The sequence below is a fragment of the Castor canadensis genome, chromosome 9, assembly GCF_047511655.1.
Source record: "Castor canadensis chromosome 9, mCasCan1.hap1v2, whole genome shotgun sequence".
NCBI lineage: Eukaryota > Metazoa > Chordata > Mammalia > Rodentia > Castoridae > Castor > Castor canadensis.
This window is the reverse complement of record NC_133394.1, coordinates 18,537,595-18,559,572: the sequence shown is the minus strand read 5'-3', so window position 1 is coordinate 18,559,572 and position 21,978 is coordinate 18,537,595. Positions and strand designations below refer to the sequence as shown.

General features: G+C 35.9%; 1 protein-coding gene across 6 annotated transcripts in view; it reads left to right on the top strand.

Moving 5' to 3' along the window:
- Lrba (LPS responsive beige-like anchor protein) overlaps positions 1-21,978 on the top strand; it is a 615,537-nt gene that overhangs the window by 143,555 nt on the left and 450,004 nt on the right. For all 6 annotated transcript variants that reach the window (XM_074041265.1, XM_074041269.1, XM_074041267.1 and 3 more), the window contains one exon: positions 16,260-16,393. In XM_074041265.1, coding sequence (XP_073897366.1) covers positions 16,260-16,393 — 134 coding nt within the window. The remainder of the gene's footprint in view (positions 1-16,259; positions 16,394-21,978) is intronic.

The window sequence follows — 21,978 nt, the reverse complement described above, 5'->3', positions numbered from 1 at the left end:
TATTTTTTTTATGCTCAAATTGACTCTGATTTGGTCAGTGGGACTCCTGTTTTTTGACATGGTGTCATAATTTAAACCTTTGTGGATATGTTTTGTTCTGTTTCACATTGTTGTTAGATTTTGCAGTAATGTTAGTTTAGTGTCTTCTTTCATTCATTGATTCATTTAGTCATTCATTTTGAGACAGGGTCTTGCTATGTTTCCCAGGCCAGCCTTATAATTGAAGCTGGACTCAAGCACTTTCTTGCCTTGTCCTTGTTAGTAGCTGTGATGGGTGCACCCCACACTGCCTGGCTTTGCTCATTTCTTTGTGCCTCCTGTTCTCTTCATTTTTCTTCATCTTTTGGTTTTGAACTTAAGACTTCTGTGGCAATTAAGATTCTTTGAAAGAACATATAACTTTAGTGGACAGTCTTTTTGCCATCATCCCATGTCATCTTGTCTCTTCTCCCTCTCTGTAGAAGTTAGGTAAATGACCAGGAGCGATGAATTTGGGAATGTGAGTTTCAGGCAAATGGCATGTAAGGCCACATAGAGGAAGTAGTTGCCAGGTTCGTGTATCTTTCTTTGATCTTTGTTGTTGTTGTTTTTATTTTTTAGAAATAGGTTTTATAATGTAGGAAATCAAAGTTGGGTTTGAATTTTAACTATATCACTTAGTGAGTTTGGACAAGTTCTTCATCTCTAACTTGTGTAATACTGTACTACCATGAAAAAGAAAAAAGGCAGAATAGTATGGGCTGATGTGAAATGATACTGAAGATAAATTAATCTTCATACATGTAGCATGAGAAAAATCACGTAATAAATGTAAGCTTAGCTATTGTGTATAATGAGATTTTCAGTCACTGTTTTCTGGGACGTATGTGTATGTGTGTATTGATGCAGAGTTTTAGAATGCGTGTTACAGATGAAAAGGATGTATTCTCAGTATCTGTACATAATGCCAATAAATCAATAAAATGATTAATATGCTAGAAAAATGACAGGAACAGGTAGTTCATAAAAAGAAATACAGTTGATATGTAAAGATGTCTTTATTGCTAGTAATGAAGGAAATGTGTAGTAAGATAATTTTTCCTAATTAAAATGAGCACCGATTTTGAAATGATACCTATTATTAAGGAGAATATGAGGAAGAATTTTTATACTGTTGTTGAAAGGGTATGTTTATTGGAGGGGGATTGATAGTATTAATTTTTTTTTACAGTCTTTTTTTTTAAGTTATTCATTTATTCACATGTGCATACATTGTTTGGGTCATTTCTCCCTCCTAGCCCCCCCACAACCCCCTCCATTTCCAGGCAGAACCTGTTCTGCGCTGTTCTCTAGTTCTGTTGAAGAGTAGAAATAAGCAATAATAATAAAGACATAGCATTTTTGCTAGTTGAGATAAGGACAGCTATACAGAGAGATTCCTAGCATTGCTTTCATGTACAAATGTGTTACAACCCAAGTTGATTCATCTCTAACTGATCTTTACACTGGTTCCTGATCCCCTTCTTGTGTTGACCGCTGTCGCTTTAAGGTTTCTGTATTAGTTCCTCTGGAGTGGGGATATCAAATGCTTTCATGTTTTGGGTTTTCTATTTAACCCTGTACCTCCCGTATACGTTCTCCTCTTGTCATGTAACCCAATCCTACAACATTGCTGTACTTGCCCTAGATCTAAAGACTGCATATGAGGGAGAACATACGAGTTTTGGTGTTCTGAGTCTGGCTAACCTCGCGCAGAATGATGTTCTCCAGTTCCATCCATTTACTTGCAAATGATAAGATTTCATTTTTCTTCATGGCTCAGTAAAATTCCATTGCATATAAATGCCACATTTTCTTAATCCATTTGTCAGTAGTGGGGCATCTTGGCTGTTTCCATAACTTGGCTATTGTGAATAGTGCCGCAATAAACATAGGTGTGCAGGTTGCCTCTGGAGTAAACTGTGTTGCATTTTTTTGGGTATATCCCCAGGAGTGGGATTGCTGGATCATATGGCAGGTCTATGTTTACATTTTTAGGAAGCCTCCAAATTTTTTCCAGCATGGTTGGACCATCTTGCATTTCCACTGGCAGTGTACGAGGATTCCTTTTTCCCCACATTCTTGCCAACACATGTTGGTGGTGGTGTTTTTGATGATGGCTATTCTAACATGGGTGAGGTGAAATCTTAGTGTGGTTTTGATTTGCATTTCCTTTATGGCCAGAAATGGTGAGCATTTTTTCATGTGTTTTTTTGGCCATTTGAATTTCTTCTTTTGAGAAAGTTCTGTTTAGTTTAGTTGCCCCTTTCTTTATTGGTTCATTGATTTTGGGAGAGTTTAGTTTCTTAAGTTCCCTGTATATTCTGATTATCAGTCCTTTTTCTGATGTATAGCTAACATATATTTTCTCCCACGCTGTGGGTGGTCTCTTCAGTTTAGAGATAATTTCTTTTGTTGTGCAGAAGTTTTTTAATTTTATGAAGTTCCATTTGTCCATTCTTTCTCTTAGTTGCTGGGCTGCTGGGGTTCTGTTGAGGAATTCCTTGCCTACACCTATTAATTCCAGAGTGTTTCCTGCTCCTTCCTGTACTAACTTCAGAGTTTCAGGTCTGATATTAAGGTCCTTGATCCATTTTGAGTTGATACTAGTACAGGGTGATAGACATGGATCTAGTTTTAGTTTCTTGCAGATGGATAACCCCTTTTCCCAGCAGCATTTGTTGAAGAGGCTGTCTTTTCTCCATCATATATTTTTGGCCCCTTTGTCAAAAATAAGGTGGGTATAGTTGTGTGGATTCATATCCGGGTCCTCTGTTCTGTTCCACTGGTCTTCATGTCTGTTTTTGTGTCAGTACCATGCTGTTTTTATTGCTATTGCTTTGTAATATAGTTTGAAGTTGGGTATTGTGATACCTCCAGCATTACTCTTTTGACTGAGTATTGCCTTGGCTATTAGTGGTCTCTTGTGTTTCCAAATGAACTTTAGGGTAGATTTTTTCTGTCTCTGTGATAAAGTCATTGGGATTTTGATGGGAATTGCATTAAACATGTAGATTGCTTTTGGTAGTATAGCCATTTTTACTATGTTGATTCTTCCAATCCACGAGCATGGGAGATCTTTTCCATCTTCTGTACTCTTCCTCAATCTCTTTCTTCAGGGGTTTGTAATTCTCCTTGTAGAGGTCATTCACATCTTTTGTTAAGTTTACTCCTAGGTATTTGATTTTTTTGAGGCTATTGTAAATGGAATTGTTTCCATGTATTCCTTCTCAGTTTGTTCATTGTTGGTGGATAGAAAGACTGATGATTTTTTTAAGTTCATTTTGTATCCTGCCACCTTGCTATACCTGCTTATTATGTCTAAGAGTTTTTGGGTAGAGTCTTTTGGGTCATATCATCTGCACACAGGGATATTTTGACAGTTTCTTTACCTATTTGTATTCCTTTTGTTTCATCTTTTTGCCTAATTCCTCTGACTAGAAATTCCAGTACTATGTTGAAAAGGAGTGTGGATAGTGGGCACCCTTATCTTGTTCCTGATTTTAGGGGAAATGGTTTCAGTTTTCCACTGTTAATTATGATATTGGCTGTAGGTTTGTCATATATAGCCTTTACAATGTTGAAATACATTCCTTCTGTTCCTAGTTTTCTTTTCTTTTTTTTTTATTCATATGTGCATACAATGTTTGGGTCATTTCTCTACCCTTCCCCTATCCCCTCCCTGGCCCTCCCCACCCCTTTCCTCTCCCCCCCACCCCCTCGATACCCAGCAGAAAGTATTTTGCCCTTATGTCTAATTTTGTTGAAGAGAGAGAATAAGCAATAATAGGAAGGAACAAGGGTTTATGCTGGTTGAGATAAGGATAGCTATACAGGGAGCTGACTCGCATTGATTTCCCGTGCATGTGTGTTACCTTCTAGGTTAATTCTTCTTGATCTAACCTTTTCTCTAGTTCCTGGTCCCCTTCTCCTATTGGCCTCAGTTGCTTTAAGGTATCTGCTTTAGTTTCTCTGCATTGAGGGCAACAAATGCTATGTAGTTTTTTAGGTGTCTTACCTATCCTCATACCTCCCTTGTGTGCTCTCGCTTTATCATGTGCTCAAAGTTCAATCCCCTTGTGTTTGCCCTTGATCTAATGTCCACATATGAGGGAGTACATATGATTTTTTGTCTTTTGGGCCAGGCTAACCTCACTCAGAATGATGTTCTCCAATTCCATCCATTTACCAGCGAATGATAATATTTTGTTCTTCTTCATGGCTGCATAAAATTCCATTGTGTATAGGTACCACATTTTCTTAATCCATTCATCAGTGTGGGGCATCTTGGCTGTTTCCATAACTTGGCTATTGTGAATAGTGCTGCAATAAACATGGGTGTGCAGGTGCCTCTGGAGTAACCTGTGTCACAGTCTTTTGGGTATATCCCCAAGAGTGGTATTGCTGAATCATATGGTAGATCAATGTTTGGATTTTTAAGTAGTCTCCAAATTTTTTTCCAGAGTGGTTGTACTAGTTTACATTCCCACCAACAGTGTAAGAGGGTTCCTTTTTCCCTGCATCCTTGCCAACACCTGTTGGTCGTGGAATTGCTAATGATGGCTATTCTAACAGTGGTGAGGTGGAATCTTAGTGTGGTTTTAATTTGTGTTTACTTTATTGCTAGAGATGGTGAGCATTTTTTCATGTGTTTTTTGGCCATTTGAATTTCTTCTTTTGAGAAAGTTCTGTTTAGTTCACTTGCCCATTTCTTTATTGGTTCATTAATTTTGGGAGAATTTAGTTTTTTAAGTTCCCTATCTGTTCTGGTTATCAGTCCTTTGTCTGATGTGTAGCTGGCAAATATTTTCTCCCACTCAGTGGGTGTTCTCTTCAGTTTAGAGACCATTTCTTTTGATGAGCAGAAGCTTTTTAGTTTTGTGAAGTACCATTTATCTATGCTATCTCTTAGTTGCTGTGCTGCTAGGGTTCCATTGAGAAAGTTCTTACTTATACCTATTAATTCCAGAGTATTTCCTACTCTTTCCTGTCTCAACTTTAGAGTTTGTGGTCTGATATTAAGATCCTTGATCCATTTTGATTTAATATTGGTGTAGGGTGATATTATTCCTAGTTTTCTTAAAGCTTTTATCATGAAGTGGTGTTGGATCTTTCCAGAGGCTTTTTCTGCATCTATTGAGATGATCAAGTGGTTTTTGTTTTTGCTTCTATTAATGTGCTGTATTACATTTATAGATTTGCATATGCTGAGCCACCCCTGCATGCCTGGAATGAAGCCCACTTGGTTGTGGTGTGTGATCTTTCTGATGTGTTGTTGGATTCGGTTTGCCATTATTTTATTGAGGATTTTTGCATCGATATGCATTTAGGAAATTGGCCTGTAGTTCTCCTTTTTGGAGGTATCTTTGTCTGGTTTTGGGATGAGAGTAATGTTGGCTTCATAAAACAAGTTAGGCAGTGTTCCTTCCCTTTCTAGTTTATGGAACAGTTTAAGAAGAAATTGGTATTTGTTCTTCTTTAAACGTCTGATAGAATTCAGCAGTGAATCCATCAGGTACTGGACTTCTCTTTTTTGGGAGACTCTTAATTGCTGCTTCAATTTTGTTTTGTGTTATAGATCTATCCAGGTGACTAATGTCTTCTTGGTTCAGTTTTAGATGGTCATAAGTATCTAGGAATTTATCCATTTCTTCAAAATTTTCAAATTTATTAGAGTATAGACTCTCAAAGTAGTCTCTGATGATTTCCTGGATTTCTGTGGTGTTTGTTGTTATCTCCCCTTTTGCGTTTTTGATTTTATTTATTTGAGTTTTTTCTTTCCTCATTTTAGTTAGGTTTGCCAGGGATCTGTCAGTCTTTTTTATTTTTTCAAAGAAACAGCTTTTTTCATTAATTCTTTGTATTTTTTTTGTTTGTTTCTATTTCATTGATTTCAGCCCTTATTTTAATTATTTCTCTCCTTCTGCTTGTTTTGTGGTTTGCTTGTTCTTGTTTTTCTAGGAGTTTGAGCTGTGGTATTAGATCACTGATTTGAGATTCTCTGACCTTTTAATATATGCACTCATGGCTATAAACTTACCTCTTAGGACAGCCTTTGCTGTATCCCATAGGTGCTGGTAGGTCATGTTTTCATTTTCATTAACTTCCAGGAACCTTTTAATTTCCTCTTTTATTTCGTCAATGACCCATTGATCATTGAGCAATGTGTTGTTCAGCTTCCAGTTGTTTGCATGTTTTTGTTGTTGGTTTGTAGTTTTTATGCATTGTGGTCAGATAGAATTCATGGAATTATTTCTGTTTTCTTATATTTGCTGAGGCTTGCTTTGTGCCCTAAGATGTGATCAGTTTTAGAGAAGGTTCCAGGAGCTGCTGAGAAGAATGTATATTGTGCAGCTGTTGGGTGAAATATTCTGTAGTCGTCAGCTAGGTCCATTTGGTCTATGGTGTAATTTAGTTCTAGAATTTCTTCATTGATTTTTTGTTTGGATGACCTATCTATTGGTTATAGGGGAGGTATTAAGGTCTCCCACTATCACTGTTTTGGAGTTTATATATGTTTTTAGGTCCTTCAGAGTATGTTTGATGAAATTGGGTGCATTGACGTTGGGTGCATGTAGGTTGATAATTGTTATTTCCTTTTGGTGTATTTCCCCTTTTAGTAGTATAGAGTATCCTTTGTTATCTTGTTTGATGAATGTAAATTTGAAGTCTATTTTATCTGATACAAGTATTTCTACCCTGCCTATTTACGGGGGCCATTGTCTTGGTAGATCTTCTTCCAGCCTTTCACTCTCAGCCAGTGCTTGTTTTTGTCAATGGGTTGGGTTTCACGTAGGCAGCAGATTGTTGGATCTTCCTTTTTGATCCAGTTTGCCAATCAGTGTCTTTTGATGGGGCAGTTGAGTCCATTAATGTTTAATGTTACTATTGATAGGTATGTCGTGATCCCTGTCATTTAGTTGTCTTTATTGCTTAAGGCTTTGACTGTGTATAGCTGAATCAGTGTTACTCTCTACTTTCTTGCCTTTTCTTCTCCTGTGGTTTTGTATTGCCTGCCCTTTCATGGTTTTGTTTGCTTTCATTTTCTGTGTGCAGAATTCCTTGGAGAATCTTTTATAGTGGTGGCTTGGTGGTCATATCGTGTTTTAGTTTCTGCTTATTATGGAAGACTTTTGTTGCTCCATCTATTTTGAATGATAGTTTTGCTGGGTAGAATATTCTAGGGTTGAAGTTATTTTCATTTAGTGTCTGGAAGGCCTCACTCCATGCTCTTGCTTTGAAGGTTTCCATGGAGAAATCTGCTGTGATTTTGATGGGTTTCCCTTTGTATGTTATTTGTTTTTTCTCTCTCATAGCCTTCAATATTCTTTCACTAGTCTCTGTGCTTGTTGTTTTAGCAATAATATGTCATGGTGTAGTTCTATTTTGGTCAAGTGTGTTTGGTGTTCTGGAGGCTTCCTGTACCTGAATGGGCCTAGTATTCTCTAGATTTGGGAAATTTTCTCTTATTATTTTGTTGAATACATTATGCATTCCTTTTGCTTGCACCTGTTCTCCTTCTTCAATGCCCATGATTCTTAGTGTTGGTCTTTTAATGGAGTCAGTGAGTTCTTGCATATTCTTTTCACAGGTCTTGAGTTGTTTGACTAATAGTTCTTTGGTTTTTCCTTTAACTACTATTTCAACTTCAAGTTCTGAGATTTTGTCTTCTGTTTGTTCTATTCTGCTGGAATGGCCTTCCATTTTGTTTTGTATCTCTGTTTCATTCTTTTTTCTGAGTTTTTCCATGTTGTGGGTCAGTTCCTCTTTAATGTTGTCAATTTTTGCCCTTAATTCATTTATCTCTCTATTTATGGTATTTTCTCTTTCATTTTGGTTTTTATTTAGGGATCCTATAATTTCATTTATTTGTTTTTGTGTTTTCTCATATTCTTTATTTTTGTCCTCTTGGAATTTCTTGAGTGCCTCTTGTACGTTTTGGTTGACCATGTCTAGTAACATCTCCATGAAATTCTCAGTGATTACTTACAGGATTTCTTCTTTCAGGTTGTTTTTGTGGGCTTCCGTGGGTTCTTTGGCACAGTTTATCTTTGTTCTGTTGGATTCTGGATCTTGATATCTGTTTTCTCTGTTTCCCTCTGAATCCTGTACTAATTTATTTTTTGGAGGAGAATGGTTTCCATTCCTTTTTCTTCTTCCCGTATTTGCACTTGGTACTGTATGTACTGTATGTAATTTAGTGTTAGCTGAGTTACAATAGTGAGACTAACAACATCAAGGAAGAAGGAGAATATAGAGAAAGCAAGAGAAGAAGAAGAAAAAACAAAAGAAAAAAAGAAACAATGAAAAGAGAGTACCATGATAAACAGCAGGGAGAGATGGTGGATGATCAAAGAGCAAACCAGACAGCGAGATCTGTAAAGGAAGGCAAACAAACAACAACAAAAAAAAATTGTATAAAAAGGAAAACAAGATAGAAAAAAAATCACCAGTTCAGGAACAGTCTTAGTAGTTCTGCTTTTACTCCTTCAGCATCTAGCCCTGTGTGTGTGTCCTAGGCAGGTATGGAACCCTCCTGTGGCGGGTGACAGGTGGGTGGGTTCCCATGGGCCTGCCAGGGGAGGCCTATTGTTGAGGCCATCTAGTGGGCCTTTGGAGTGAGGGCCTGGGTGCCTTAAGGGCGTGGGTCTGGCAGAGTGGAGATCAATTAGTGCCTGTGGATCCACAGCTTGGCAGGCCTTAGGGGCACCGCTGGCATAGATTGTGAATGCCTGTGGATCGAGCAGAGATCGTACTGGCCCAAGTAGGCCTGAGGGGCGCTGCCCATGGGAGATCATGAATGCCTGTGGATTCCCGGCTTGGCAGGCCTTAGGAGCACGGCCTGGCAGGGCGGAGCTCGTGCAGGTCTGTGTAGGCCTTAGGGGCACTGGCCCAGCGAGCAGAGATCGTGAATGCCTGTGGATCACCAGCTTTGTAGGCCTTAGGGGCTCCGTTTGGCAGAGATTGTGCGGTTCTGAGAGGTGGGAGTTTGTGGGCGCACGGCCCTGGCAGGGTTGAGCAGCAGGCCCAAGGATCAGATATCCCAAGGCCTGCAGAGTAGCGGCTCTGCAACCTTATGGGGCATGGCTTGGTGTGCAGCGCCAGCTGTTCTTTTAGTATATCGGGGTGTGGAGAAGCCTTCCATGAGCTAGGGGTTCAGAGTGCTGATGTTTCAGCTCTCCCTTGTGCTTTACCTCAGCCAAGTGTGTCTCCAGTGTCTAAGGTTCACGAAGCTCACACAGTCTGCGGCTGTGTCCCAGTTGCCATCTTGGATCTCCTCTGGTAGTATTAATTAAAAATTAAAATATTTTATACTTCTTGTGTAAGTTTTTATAGAGGAAATAACACAAGTACAAAAAATTTCTGCAAGAGAAATTTCATATTTAAGTTAATACATTAACTGTTGAGCTTTTACTCTGTAATGTAGTCTATTTGAAATGTATTTTTAAGGGAGATAGATATGATATTTATCCCTACTTTGTAAATGAAGAAACTGAAATGCAAGAAATTTGTAAGTAGCTTACATTCTTCTGCTAGTGCATGGTAGAGCTGAATTTTTAACCTGGGCAGAGTGACTGTAGGGTGCCCTTTGATGTATTGTGCAGCATTACATAGCATTGCTTTAAAATAGTGAAAATAAGTGTTTTTATAGTTACCAGTCTTCGAAGGCTTAGTTTCATGTGTTATATTTTTGCATATTTTAAATACTTGTTGAACATCCCTAATCAGACGATCTGAAATCCAAAATGCTTCAACATCTGAGTCTTTTTGAGCAGTGTGAACAGCATGTGGAAAACTCCACACCTAATCTCATGTGATGAGTTGTATTCAAACATGGGCACACTAAAAATATTGTATAAAATTATGTGTAGACTATGTGCACAAAGGTGTATGTGAAACATAAAAGTCTCATGTTTAGACCTGAGTCCCATAATGTCTCATTATGCATATATACAAATATTCCAAAATAGAAAAATCTTAAAGTCATAAACATTTTGGTCCCAAGCATTTAAGATAAGGGATACTCAATCTCTATTATGCAACTATTAAAGAGATAGGGGCAGAACACTGTGTATCAATGTAAGATGATATTGAAGATAAATTTTTAGATGAAATAGTTTGTAATTTAGGATTTAAAAAATACATGTTCACATATGCCTCAAAAAGTATGAACTGTAATGATAAGCTATATTTTGCGGGTGGGAAGTAGTGTAAATTACCAGGTTTTTTATAGTCTTAATTTAAAAATTTGTTTAAACAAGTATAAATGTTAGAATGAGTAGTAAAATATTTGTGTCACTAGATTTTTAAATTTAATGTATCATTAATATAGTCAGTTTTAATAAATGACCAAAATTCTGTATATTTTGGCATTTACTTCTTTTTAAACTATTTTTGAAGTTTAAATCTATGGCTTAAGTGAGATTATAAATTTATTTAGAAAACCTTGCTTAGGTAGTACATTTTAAGGAGTTTATTGAAATATTAAAGGTAATCTGATGATAGCATTTTAATCAGGATGTCTGTAGAACTTAACATTCATGTCTGGTGTGCGTTTCACATTGTCTGGGATTGGAAGCTGCTCTGTTTTTCCACCCCTCTTCTTAGCAAGAGATACCTTTGAAAATTTTCATGCAGTTACGGACCCATGAAATATCTTTGAGAATTTCAAAGCATCCTTCTGATCATGAATTTATCTCAGGAATGCTGTGTCAGAAATCACAACTCTCCTCATATCTTAAGAACTATCAACTTCAAGCAATAGCTGGAAAGTTTTGAGTAACAGCTCCATGAGTGAGACCTTGCTGAAAGGCTGCCAGGTTGTGGGCCTTTGTGAAAAGAAAGGTGTTGTGTTCATTCCCATGCCAGAGTACTTGCTCTTATCTCATTTGAAGATCCTCTCTCTTGATTAGTGGGTGCCAGGGATTTATCTTGATAAAGTTCAAGGGCTGGCTGGCTTTTCAGCTGGATCCTTAGGGACTAAAGTACTAGGTTAAAGTGCTCTTTTCTTCTTTAGTGAAGTATTTGCATGTTAAATAGCATTTATGTGAAGGTTCGCAATATTTGAAACTGGTGTGCTTTTGAAATTGAACTTCTGAACTTCAACTGTTGTTATTTATTTTCTTATAGTCAGCTAATTAAAAGAAACTTTCAAACGCCCTAGTTCAGGCTTAAAAAATGAAAAGATCAATATTTTCACTTGCTATGTGAGGGCCTTTTGGATGAGTACTTCTTTCTCACCTGTACAGTGGGGATAGGAATTTGTAGTATCCTGGGTGGTTGCAAAAATAAACGAAATAATTCATGAATGTTCTTTAGCATAGTCCCTCACAAATATGAAGTATTCATTAAGATTAGTGAGTCTATAGTAAAAACTTGAAGTAAAATTTTTATCTTTTTAATATTTGGTTTTTAATTAATACTTTGGAAAAGCAGCTTGCATAACTGAGTTATCTGTCTTCAACATTCGTTACAGAAAAAGTTGAAAATACTTTTTGTTAAAATTGATGGCATTATTAAAAATTCAGGTAATTATTTCTTAAACATCAAAATGATTTCAATTTGTTTCTTAAGTAAAAACTTAAGTGCTGCAGGCTGAGTGGTAGTGAGTGGTTAGCATGGCCAAGGCTTATAAGGCCTTGTGTTCAGTTTTCAGCCCACAAAAAAAGGCAGTAGAAGAAGAAAAAAAATAAACTTAAGCTGTGGACTGAGAGAGATGGCAGTGAGACCTCTAGCACACTGCATGCATGTAGATTCTTGAAGTTTTGTCTAGTGCATGTTACATTTTCTCCGTGTTTCGAAAGATAATGGAAAATACTTCGTTCTTACATGATCAATCCTAAGTAGTGGTAAGTGTCAGTTTCTAGGTTATTTTTTTTAAGTGTAGGATATGCTTTACTACTTTAGATTTATACTTAGATTCAAGATGAGTATGATAGGCTTGAGATCTCTTCTGCTGAAAGGTTTTAATCTTTTATACTAAACTTAATAAGTCGTGAAAATGAGTAGTGAAAGAAATGAAAATATCTCAGAATCTGCTTAGTATGTGATGTTTTTATAATTAGATTATTATGATTTTGATTTGTTTTATTTTTACATGGCCCAAAGCTGAAGCAATATTATATTACTTTTCAGAAGTGACTTGAATTAATTAATTTAGAAGTAGATTAGTTTTATGTACTAATTGCTGTTAGACTAAAGAATGCAGTTTTTTCTATTTATGAGTAGATACAGTTTTGTATTTTCATGGTAGTATAGATCTAATTTTGAACCTTGAAGATCTTCATTAGCATTGCTTGTAGATGAGTGTAACACTGAATTATGTGTAAATGATAGTATAATTATGATGATGATTGGAAGACTGTTAATTTACTAAAAACCATTTAATCCTATTTTTGTGTGAGTTATATGGCATTCAAATTATATCTCAAAAAAAGTTTACAAAAGGTCATGATGAGGAGATGGTTGGAATTAGAGTCTCTGGTTTTAGACAAATGTAGATTTTTAGGCCACTTCTGTGTTTTATTTTGGTGAGTTACTTTCCCTTACTGAACTTTATTTTTTAAAATGAAAGTAATATGTACTTTAGGATTGTTTTGAGTATTGAATAATAATTCCTGGCATATTGTTAGTGTTTAAGTCAAAGCTGCTATTAGAATTTATAATTTTATATTGCATTACAGGATTTTGTGGGACACAGAAAATAGAGTATTAAGAATGCTTTGACTTGGTTCTTAAACTTCAGCATGTGCAAAAACCACCAGGGGAGCTTGTTTAAACACAGCTTACTAGGTCCCACCTAAATCTTCTAATTCATTAAGTCTGTGAACTGGCTGACGGTTGCAGTTCTAGTAAGTTTCCAAATGGGATACCAATGCTGCTGGTTCCCTGAGACCCACCGTGATAGGGTAGGGGTCTAATCCAACCTGTCTTTGTAAATAAAGTTTAACTGAAACCCAGCCATGCTTACTCATTTACATATTGTCTAAGGTCATAGGCAGGATACAAGAATTGAGAAGACAGAGATCATGTGTCTTGCATAGCCTAAAATACTTACTGCCTAGCTCTTTATAGGAAAAGTCTACTGAACCCAGTTCTAGGAACCTATGAAGGCACAGTAAGCAGGATCCTGGGTTTCTGAGTGACTGCTTGGAGTAGTCACTCCCTGGCCTGGGATGTTATGCAAGGAAGAAAGATACATCAGCATCGTTGAATCCACTGCATTTTGAGACCTCAGCTTCTGCTGTATTCTAAATCCTCACTCCTGTACATCCTGGCTATCCTTATAGCCTCAGCTTCCTCCCACTGCCCCTTTGGGTGCCTGTCGTTTGAGGGGGAAGCCCTTTCTGTCTCCCAAGAACTCCCAGTCTACTTGGGGATAGCAGGTCATCATGTGACATGGCAAAGAAGTTGTTAAAACCCCTAGAGGCTTGTTTTGCTCTGAAACCAAAACACACTCCACTGCCACCCCCACCCTTACCCATGCTGCAAATGAATAGAGTTTTCTGTTGTTTTGGGGCTGTCACCAGCTGTTCACTTAAAGAAGCATCTCCTCAGTTGCAGTGAGCCAATCTTGGAGCTGCTTTAAAATAAGTCTCTCCAGGTGGGGAACCCTCTGGATGGGCTAGAGGGTGAAGAAAGCAGCCTAAGTGGCTGCCCACAGCCGGGGGTGCTGCCTGAGAGCACTTCATACCAAGGTCAGAAATTATATGTTTCTGCTTGGCTCCACTTAGTGGCAGCTATGGAATGGGGCTGCCTCTCCTCACTACTGATGGAGAAGGGGTGCTCTGTTCAAAAGCTTGTCTTCATCATCAATGAATGTCAAACACTGTGCAAAGGAGCTGGATAGAGAGGAAGGAAGGGAAGGGGGCACAAAAAAAAAAAAAGAATGCTTTGACTTGAGACTCTGGTGAGGCTAACCTTTAAGCAGAGTTTTGAAAAGTGAGATACGTATAGTTTTTAAAAAAGTAAAATTTATGTACAACAAAAAGCTCTATAAGAGTGTGTGTGTGTGTGTGTGTGTGTGTGTGTGTGTATGTATATTTAGTGCCAAGGATGGAACCCAGGGTGTCATGTATGCTGTCAAGTGCTACTTTACCACTGAGCCACACTCCCCTCTTCCCCAAAGGCACCCATCTTAAGCACATACTATTCAATGAGTTTTGACAAATGTATGCACCTGTATAACAAAAAAATGCCCATTAAGATACCATTAGTCTTGAATGTTCATCTTCCCAGCCAGTCCTTGTCTGTGTCCCCCAGAGGTAGTTGTTCCCCTCCCCCACCATCGATTGGTTTGGCTTATTCTACAATTTCCTGTGAAAGGAAACACAGTGTCTGTGTTCATTCCTGTAGGGCTTCCTTTTCTCCACATAACATTTTTGAGTCTCATTAATGTTATGTTTACTAGCACTTTGCATCATTTTATTGTGAATAGTACTCTGTCATGTAAATTTATCACCATTGAAAATTTTTATTTTCCTGCATAAAGGACATTTGGACCCCATCCATTTTTCTGCTATTTTAAATAAAGCATCTGCAAACACAATTGTGTATATTTTTGTGGGCTTAAGTTTTTTTGGGGAAGGTCATAATAGTGAAATTTTTGAATCATAGGATATACAGCTGTCTAAACTGTTGATGGTAGATATTATTTTCTCTTGCTCCTGTCAGTACATGCTTATTGTATGAGTAAACCAGATCATAGTGATTCTTTGTTTTGTGAAGAAATGTGAAAGTGAGTTCTCCATTTTTCTCCTTTTTCCCCCCCAAAATCAGGTTGCTAGAGTATAGGAATTTGTTTAAACAATGGACTTGTAAATTTCTGTCTGGAGTAGGAAAAACAAATTACATTTTGTATTGTCTTGTGAATGTGTCACCAGCACATGTTACATGTACACACACACACACAGTATATCTACTACTCCTTAAGTTGATAATCTTCATCTGATATAAGCTACCATGATTTAAGGACACCATTTTGGATTGGGGGCTCAGGTGGCTGTTGCTTCTATTTTTTAGTGTATAGTTAACATCGGCAGTCACCCTTATAATGATGTGACACCAGCTACCCCCAAGTACATTGAGTAAGCCATGCCTAGCACAAGAGAACTTGATTTAATTGGCAACAGTATTTGCCCTCATATGATAGTCACTGAAGTAAAACGGAACCTCTTTCTCTTTGTGTTCTCCTTTTGAAGTAACAAAAAATGTATTTTTAAAATGCTGGAATTGTATAATTTCACTTTGAATGCATTTATTGGGATCAAGTATCTAAGTAACTTTGTTTAGATGCTGAATACTTTAAAGCTACTAAGGGAATACTTGCAGCTTGTAGTTACAGTATTGTCAACAAAAGATGTGATTAAATAAATTGAATGTTGAAGACTTTAGGCTTATGGTTAACACCAGGAAATGAAAAGTAAGTGCTGCTGTGGGAGTGCATTATATATTAGCTGTACTCTTTACCTCATTAACTAGGTTTTTGCATGTTTATGGAGCTAACTTCAATTAGAAATGCCTTTTAAGTATGTCTAAAAGATCTTTTAGTCACTATTTTGGTATAAAGTATTATACTTTAATTGAATTTGATATATCATGATTACCTGTATCTGAATAACACAAGAGATGAACCACTTTGATTATTTGACGTTTTTTCCATTTTTATTTTACTTCCAAATTGCTTAACTATATAATATTATTAAAGGACATACTATTTGAGGTTTTTGTAAAGAAACATGTGCTTTATATACATGTTTGAATATATTCTTTAGATCTGCATCTTTTACCTAATAAGATTTCTAAGGATTTAGGTTTTCAAATTAGCAAAACATTAAAATCTTTGTAGAAACATGTTGAGTTTTCTTCTTCAGTTCTTAGATTAAAAAAAGTTAATTACTTTTTGCTTGAGTGCCAAAATTCTTTTTCTTAAAATATCTTTGAGTTATATTTTATGTATTAGATAAAGATGATCCTAAATTTTAAGAAATACTGTATTGTAGTATATGTTAAAATAGATGATGTATTTCCGTAAGACATTGTCTTAGTTCTAAAAAAAATTGAAATGTAGACAAATACAAACAGTATTGAAGAGATTTCATATTGGGAGAATAATTCTAAATTGCACATCAAAATAGAGATAGGAAAGAAAATTAGAAAAAGTTAGCTTCTTAGTTTTTATTTTGAAATTCATGCAACTAATTCAAGTGATTTGTATTTTAAAATCTGTTTATTTATTACAGAAGTGTTATCATTGCAACAAAAAAATCAGCAGCTTTACCTTCCACACTTACTGCAAGTGTGCCAACCAATGCGGTCAGTGTGGTTTCTTCAGTAGATTCAGTTCAACCCTCAGATGTGGGAGGCGAGTCACCAGGTGAGTTCAACAAAAAAGTTTTTAGATCCGTTTTAGTACTTCTTGAATTTTTGATAAAGTTAAGAACTTTGCTAGAAACCTTTTGGGGCCTGGCAGTGTTGCTCAAGTGGTAGAGCGCCTGCCTAGCAAAAATGAGGCCCTGAGTTCAAACCCCAGTGCTACCAAAAAAAAACCCCAAAAGAAACCTTTATGTTTTTCTGCTTGACTGTTGTTTGCTAATTCCCTGAATAAATTTGAGTAAAAGCAAATAAATTAAAATTAAAGATTTAATTTAATAGTTTGTAGTGGACTAGATGTTGCTGTTGAGTTAGATGGATGAATGCATACATGAATGATAGATTTATAGGAATGCATTTTTCCTTCCCTTGCACTTGAGAGGATATAGATAGTGGTTTAAATAAGAAAGCTTTGGTGACATGTAGCTTTTAAAAATCTGATTGTTGATTGTCAAATGTTTATATACTATCTACTGATTTTTTTTGAGTATTTTTCTGAATTAAAGTCTTGAAAAAGGAATGCTGCTCTAAACAATTGCATTATTCTAGCACTCACCATTCTGGTTCAAAAATTCTATAGCAATTTTATTTTTGTCTATCTTTCCTTTCTATATTCCTTCCAGTATAAAGCATATAAACAAATGGGCACAAGATCCTAAATCTGTACATGTTGACTGGAAGTTTAATGGTGATGCCAGGAAAACTTGAAGGATAAGTAGTATTAAATGATCAAGTTGGAAAAGGGAATGCTGCTTTATATCAGTAGTATTTTCTGTGATGTGCAGTTTCATAAAAAAAAAATCAGTAAGACAGTATAATCATTATAATCTGAAAAGGACTCATTATGACTCTAGGAATCCTGATTGCTGAAAAAAACAAATGAATTTTGAAAGAATTTCTCTGTGGTTCAGTTCTTTGGGATGCCTCAGGAAAGATTTTGCCTCCTGTCTGCTGTTCTGCTTTTATTTGGCAAACCATTGTCACTCAGAGTTTTGATGATGCTACTTGCTAGTTGTCCAGGTCTCCCCCACACATACTATGTCATGGCTCCCCCCCCAAATTCTGTGGTTATTTCTTTCATTGTCTTTTTTTTTTTTTGCTTATGTTTTTTCACTCCTAATAGCAAATATTTTTTCAGTATTTCAAATGAAGTATTTATATCCAGTACTTCACACACCATACCATGTGAGGTATACACATTTTATGTATAGTAAAAAGTATACCATAAAGTTACTTGATTACCTGCATGTGATTGAACTATTGGCAGTTTTGAATTTCAAAATTTACTCTTAGTATCTTTTTTCAAATTTCATTAGTACTCATATTATTCTCATAATTAGGAAACAATAAGTGTTAAGAAAAAATTTCCAACTAGAAAGCGAAAGTGGTGGTGGTGGGATGGTAGCAGGGGTGGTAGTAGTAAAGCTGGTTTTTATTTTACCACGTATTTTTGGAATTAATAGATTTTATATTTTAGGTCAGTTTTAGATTTATAGAGAAAGTTAGCAGACAGTCCTAAGTTATCATATGCCCTGCATCCTCTTCTTTCCAGAAACAATTTGGTGATCTCTTTTTTTAAGTGTACAAGTCATTGCTGCTTTGCCCCTTTCCAAAGTCCTTAAATTAACTGTGAGTTTTCTAGGCTAGCTCCTTTTGGGAAAAATGTGATAGGTTGCTCATGTCTATGAAATTGTTTCCTTGCCATTTAAGAAAATTCAATAACTTCCCAGAGCAAATGTGGAAATTTGAAAAGTTCAGAGTACACTGAATACAATACTTTTATCTTATTTTGAATGTAGTGCCCTGTAATTTCAGTTTATGGGACAGAGTTCATAGGACTGTTTGATGATGATTTCAAAGTTTTTCTCTGATGCTGGGCTTGGAACCCATTGTCTTGCATATTCTAGGCAACCTCTCTATCTTGTCTTCAAATTTTAAATTAGAGTTTTCAGAAGAGGTAAGAAGAATAAAAAAAGTTAAAATATTTGTGTAATATTTGGCAGAAGACCATATTACATACTTATTTTTGAAGACATTGTAATTGCTTCCCCCCCCAGTAAATCTATCATAGTGAAAAATTGTATGTACAATTAGAAAATAATCTGCTTATCTTAAAGATAAGATTATTATTTATTAGCCAAAAGACTAAAAAAGCCTGTTTTATTGATCTGGTCTATAATGTACCTTTTTCCCCATATTATTTAAAAATTTTGTTTAATTTGTGGCAGTAATATTTCTAGAATAGTTACCATTTTTTTCTGTGTTATGCTAGTTTTTAAAAAAAAACTGCTTTCTATTCTTCCTTAACTTTCCTCTCTCTTACTACTTATTTTTATTTTTTGGTGCTATGGACCAGGGCTTCACACATGCTAAGTATGTGTTATTCCACTGAGTTTCAGCTCTAGTCAACCTCTGTTATTTTAAGGAACAGTTTAATTTTTTTCCAGTTGTTACAAATCTTATTTGGGATGATGGTTTTCCTTTTTTTTTTCATTTATTTTGGTTTTCATTTCTGGGTCTTGTGTTGTTTCTTCTTTCACTATGCTTTTGTCACTGCTACCTGAATTCTCCATTTCACTTTATTACTTATAGTTTGTTGACGGATGACATGGATAACTATTGGGGTGATAAGAAAATCCTAACTCAGCGTTATGTTTTTAGTCACTCCACTTCTTACTCTTTTAAGGCCTCGCTCTACATACTGTTGCTTACTAACCTTGCATTTGTTCCTTGTTAGGTACTCTTTTTCACTTGGAATCCCAACCTCCTGAGCTATTGACAGTTATAACTGATAAACTATTATTTTCTTTTTGCTAGAATTCTCTGATTTATGTTTCTTGCCATTTAAAAAAATCTGTCTAGAAATACTGAAATAAATAGTGAAGTTTATTTTTTCTCTCTTGGTTCCATTAGGATTTGGGGAAGTTAACTTGTTGTTGAATTGATTGTTGTTGCTGAGCAGGGCAGTTTATTCTTGTATATTTGAGTGAGTTAGATATTAGTCTTACTTTGGTCTTGAATAATTTTTTTATATTGAAGCACAGTTAATACCTGTCCCTGTGGACTTCACCCTCTGTACTTTGGGATCACTATAGTTCTGAACTTTATAGGATCAGCAACCAAACACCAGCTGCTTAAATTCATTAATACATTATTGGTTAATAAAAATTGACTTGATAGTATAATTCATTAGTACAACAGGAAATTTCCTTGGAAGAAACTATGTGATATAAAACATAAAATATGGGTCCATTGTAGAAAGGTTTAAACTATTTGGAGATTTTGATATAAAAGTAGGACTTTTAATTTTTACATGTAGTAAAATTGAAGAGAAACTACGAGTGGATAGACTGATTCTGGGAAAAGAATGAAGGTTGTCAGCTTCACATGGGGCCAAAGTTTTTACTATTGAAATATTTTCAGTGAAACTATTTTATGATTTAGCTTAAAAATTGAAGACTTGCACAGTTGCATTTTGTAGCAATACAATATTAAATCTATAACTAGTATATGTAACTTTTTTGGCATATAGATTTCAAACTTTAGTTGAAACAATATACTTTCTCTTTGCCAGGCTTTTTAGTAACAATAGTGACAAATCTCCCTTAAAAAGTGGTAAAAGACATTCATCATAGAACAAAGTATACCCTTTTTGGGGTAGGTGGGTTGGTGTTTGATCTTAGGACTTCATGTCTGCTAGGCAGATGCTCTACTGCTTGAGCCATGCCTCAGCCCCAAGGTATACCCTTTGTGTATACATGTTTTCAAAGAAAGTAAAAGAAAAAAAATTAAGAAAATATATAAAAAATCTGGGAAATATAAAGTAAAAGGAAGGATTTAATTCCCTAGAACACAATATGATTTTGTATGTTAAATATGCTTTGGTATTTTTCTACTCTGCTGCAAAAGCATAAATAATTAAAATAGAATCGAACCTAACTCATTAAAGTAACTAAGTACACTGTTGAGTAATTTATATGCTAGGTGTTTGCTAATTTGCAAAATTTAGCAATTTGATTAGTTACTAAAATATTAGGCTCCATTCTATTTATTGGAGCCAGGAAGATCATTAATTAGTAAGTTCTTCAATATTAGGGGAAAATATTTGAGTTACAACAATCTTTTTGCTTTATATAATATTAGCCCAAGAGACTTATATTTGTTCATTCAATGAAAGTTTTATTTATTTAATGAAGAATTTTTACTGGGCATATAGACTATTCCTTGCACAAGTAACTAGTCAGAGAGACAGACTGATACACATAAAGTACAGCAGAGTTTAGACACTAAAAATTGGCATTGTTTAAATGATTCTTTATTGCAAGAGACATTAGTTATTTAGATCCTTAGGGACATTAAATAAACAATTGGCTACTCCCTGGATGGATGCTAGGCAGATACCTATTTGCATTTCCCGTTTTTGTTCTTTCGAATGTCTAGAAAACTGTCTGAAGGAGCCAATTTATCAGTGCAAGGATTAGGAAAAGATAAGTCAGGATCTTTCCACATGGTAGAAGTAGCTTCTGAATTTACATCTGTGTGATTGTGTTGGAAATATTTAATATCAGATTAACCCGAAACAAATTTATCATAAATCTGTATTTATGAGTTGAAAAATGCAGAATATGTTTGTAAAATATATTTCACTCTGGTAAAAATGAAGAACAACTTCCTATGAAATTACTGACGTACTTACTTCATTTTTTCATGTGATTCTTTTTCCTTACAACTGTTGCTGATTTATATGTCTTACTGGCCAAGTGGTCTTATTACTTAAAAAGAGCACTTTGTAAAATGCCATTTTGCAGTGTTCTCTTCTAGGCATGATAATGGGCACTTCTACGGTGGTATCAGGAAGCACTGTGTTTCATGGAGAGCCAGTGGCCTGCCTTCTTTTTCTCAGATCTTTAACATATATTTCAATTCATTACAGTTAGGTCAGAGTTCTGACCCTAAATTGTGGGAGTGGAGTTAGGCAATGACAGGCTTTGACTAAAAGCATTTTCTCCTAGTGGGCAGTGGCTGGAATTACCAAACATTTATGGCAGTGTTTTGTTTTATACCAGTCAGTTAAATGAAAATGAGGGAAATCTACTTTTAACAGTAGTTAAATCTGGGAGTGATTTTTTTGCTTTGCCAGTTTTGAACAGAATTTGCTTTGATCTTTTTTTTTCTTTTTTTTGTGGAGGGTGAATTTTAAAAAAGCACTTTATAAACCTTGTTCTCATTTAAGTTTTTCTATGAGGCTGGGATGGTGGTCACATGCCTATAATCCCAGCACTTACATGGCTGAGGCAGAATGGTCTCAAGTTTGAGGCCGTCTCCATTGCGGCCACGTGATAAGACACTGTAACATACCCAGAATACCCCCAAACCATAAAACAACAACAACGAAAACCAAACCAACCAAACAAAACAGTATCTATGTTGCTGAACCAGACTTTTTGCCTGTCATGTGCTATGCCAATTACTGAAGCCATGAGCTTTACAAATAAGAAAGGGTTTATTCATAAGACACCAGTAGTGAGGAGATGGGCACCAATAGCTCACACCTGTAATCCTAGCTACTCAGAAGGCAGAGATCAGGAG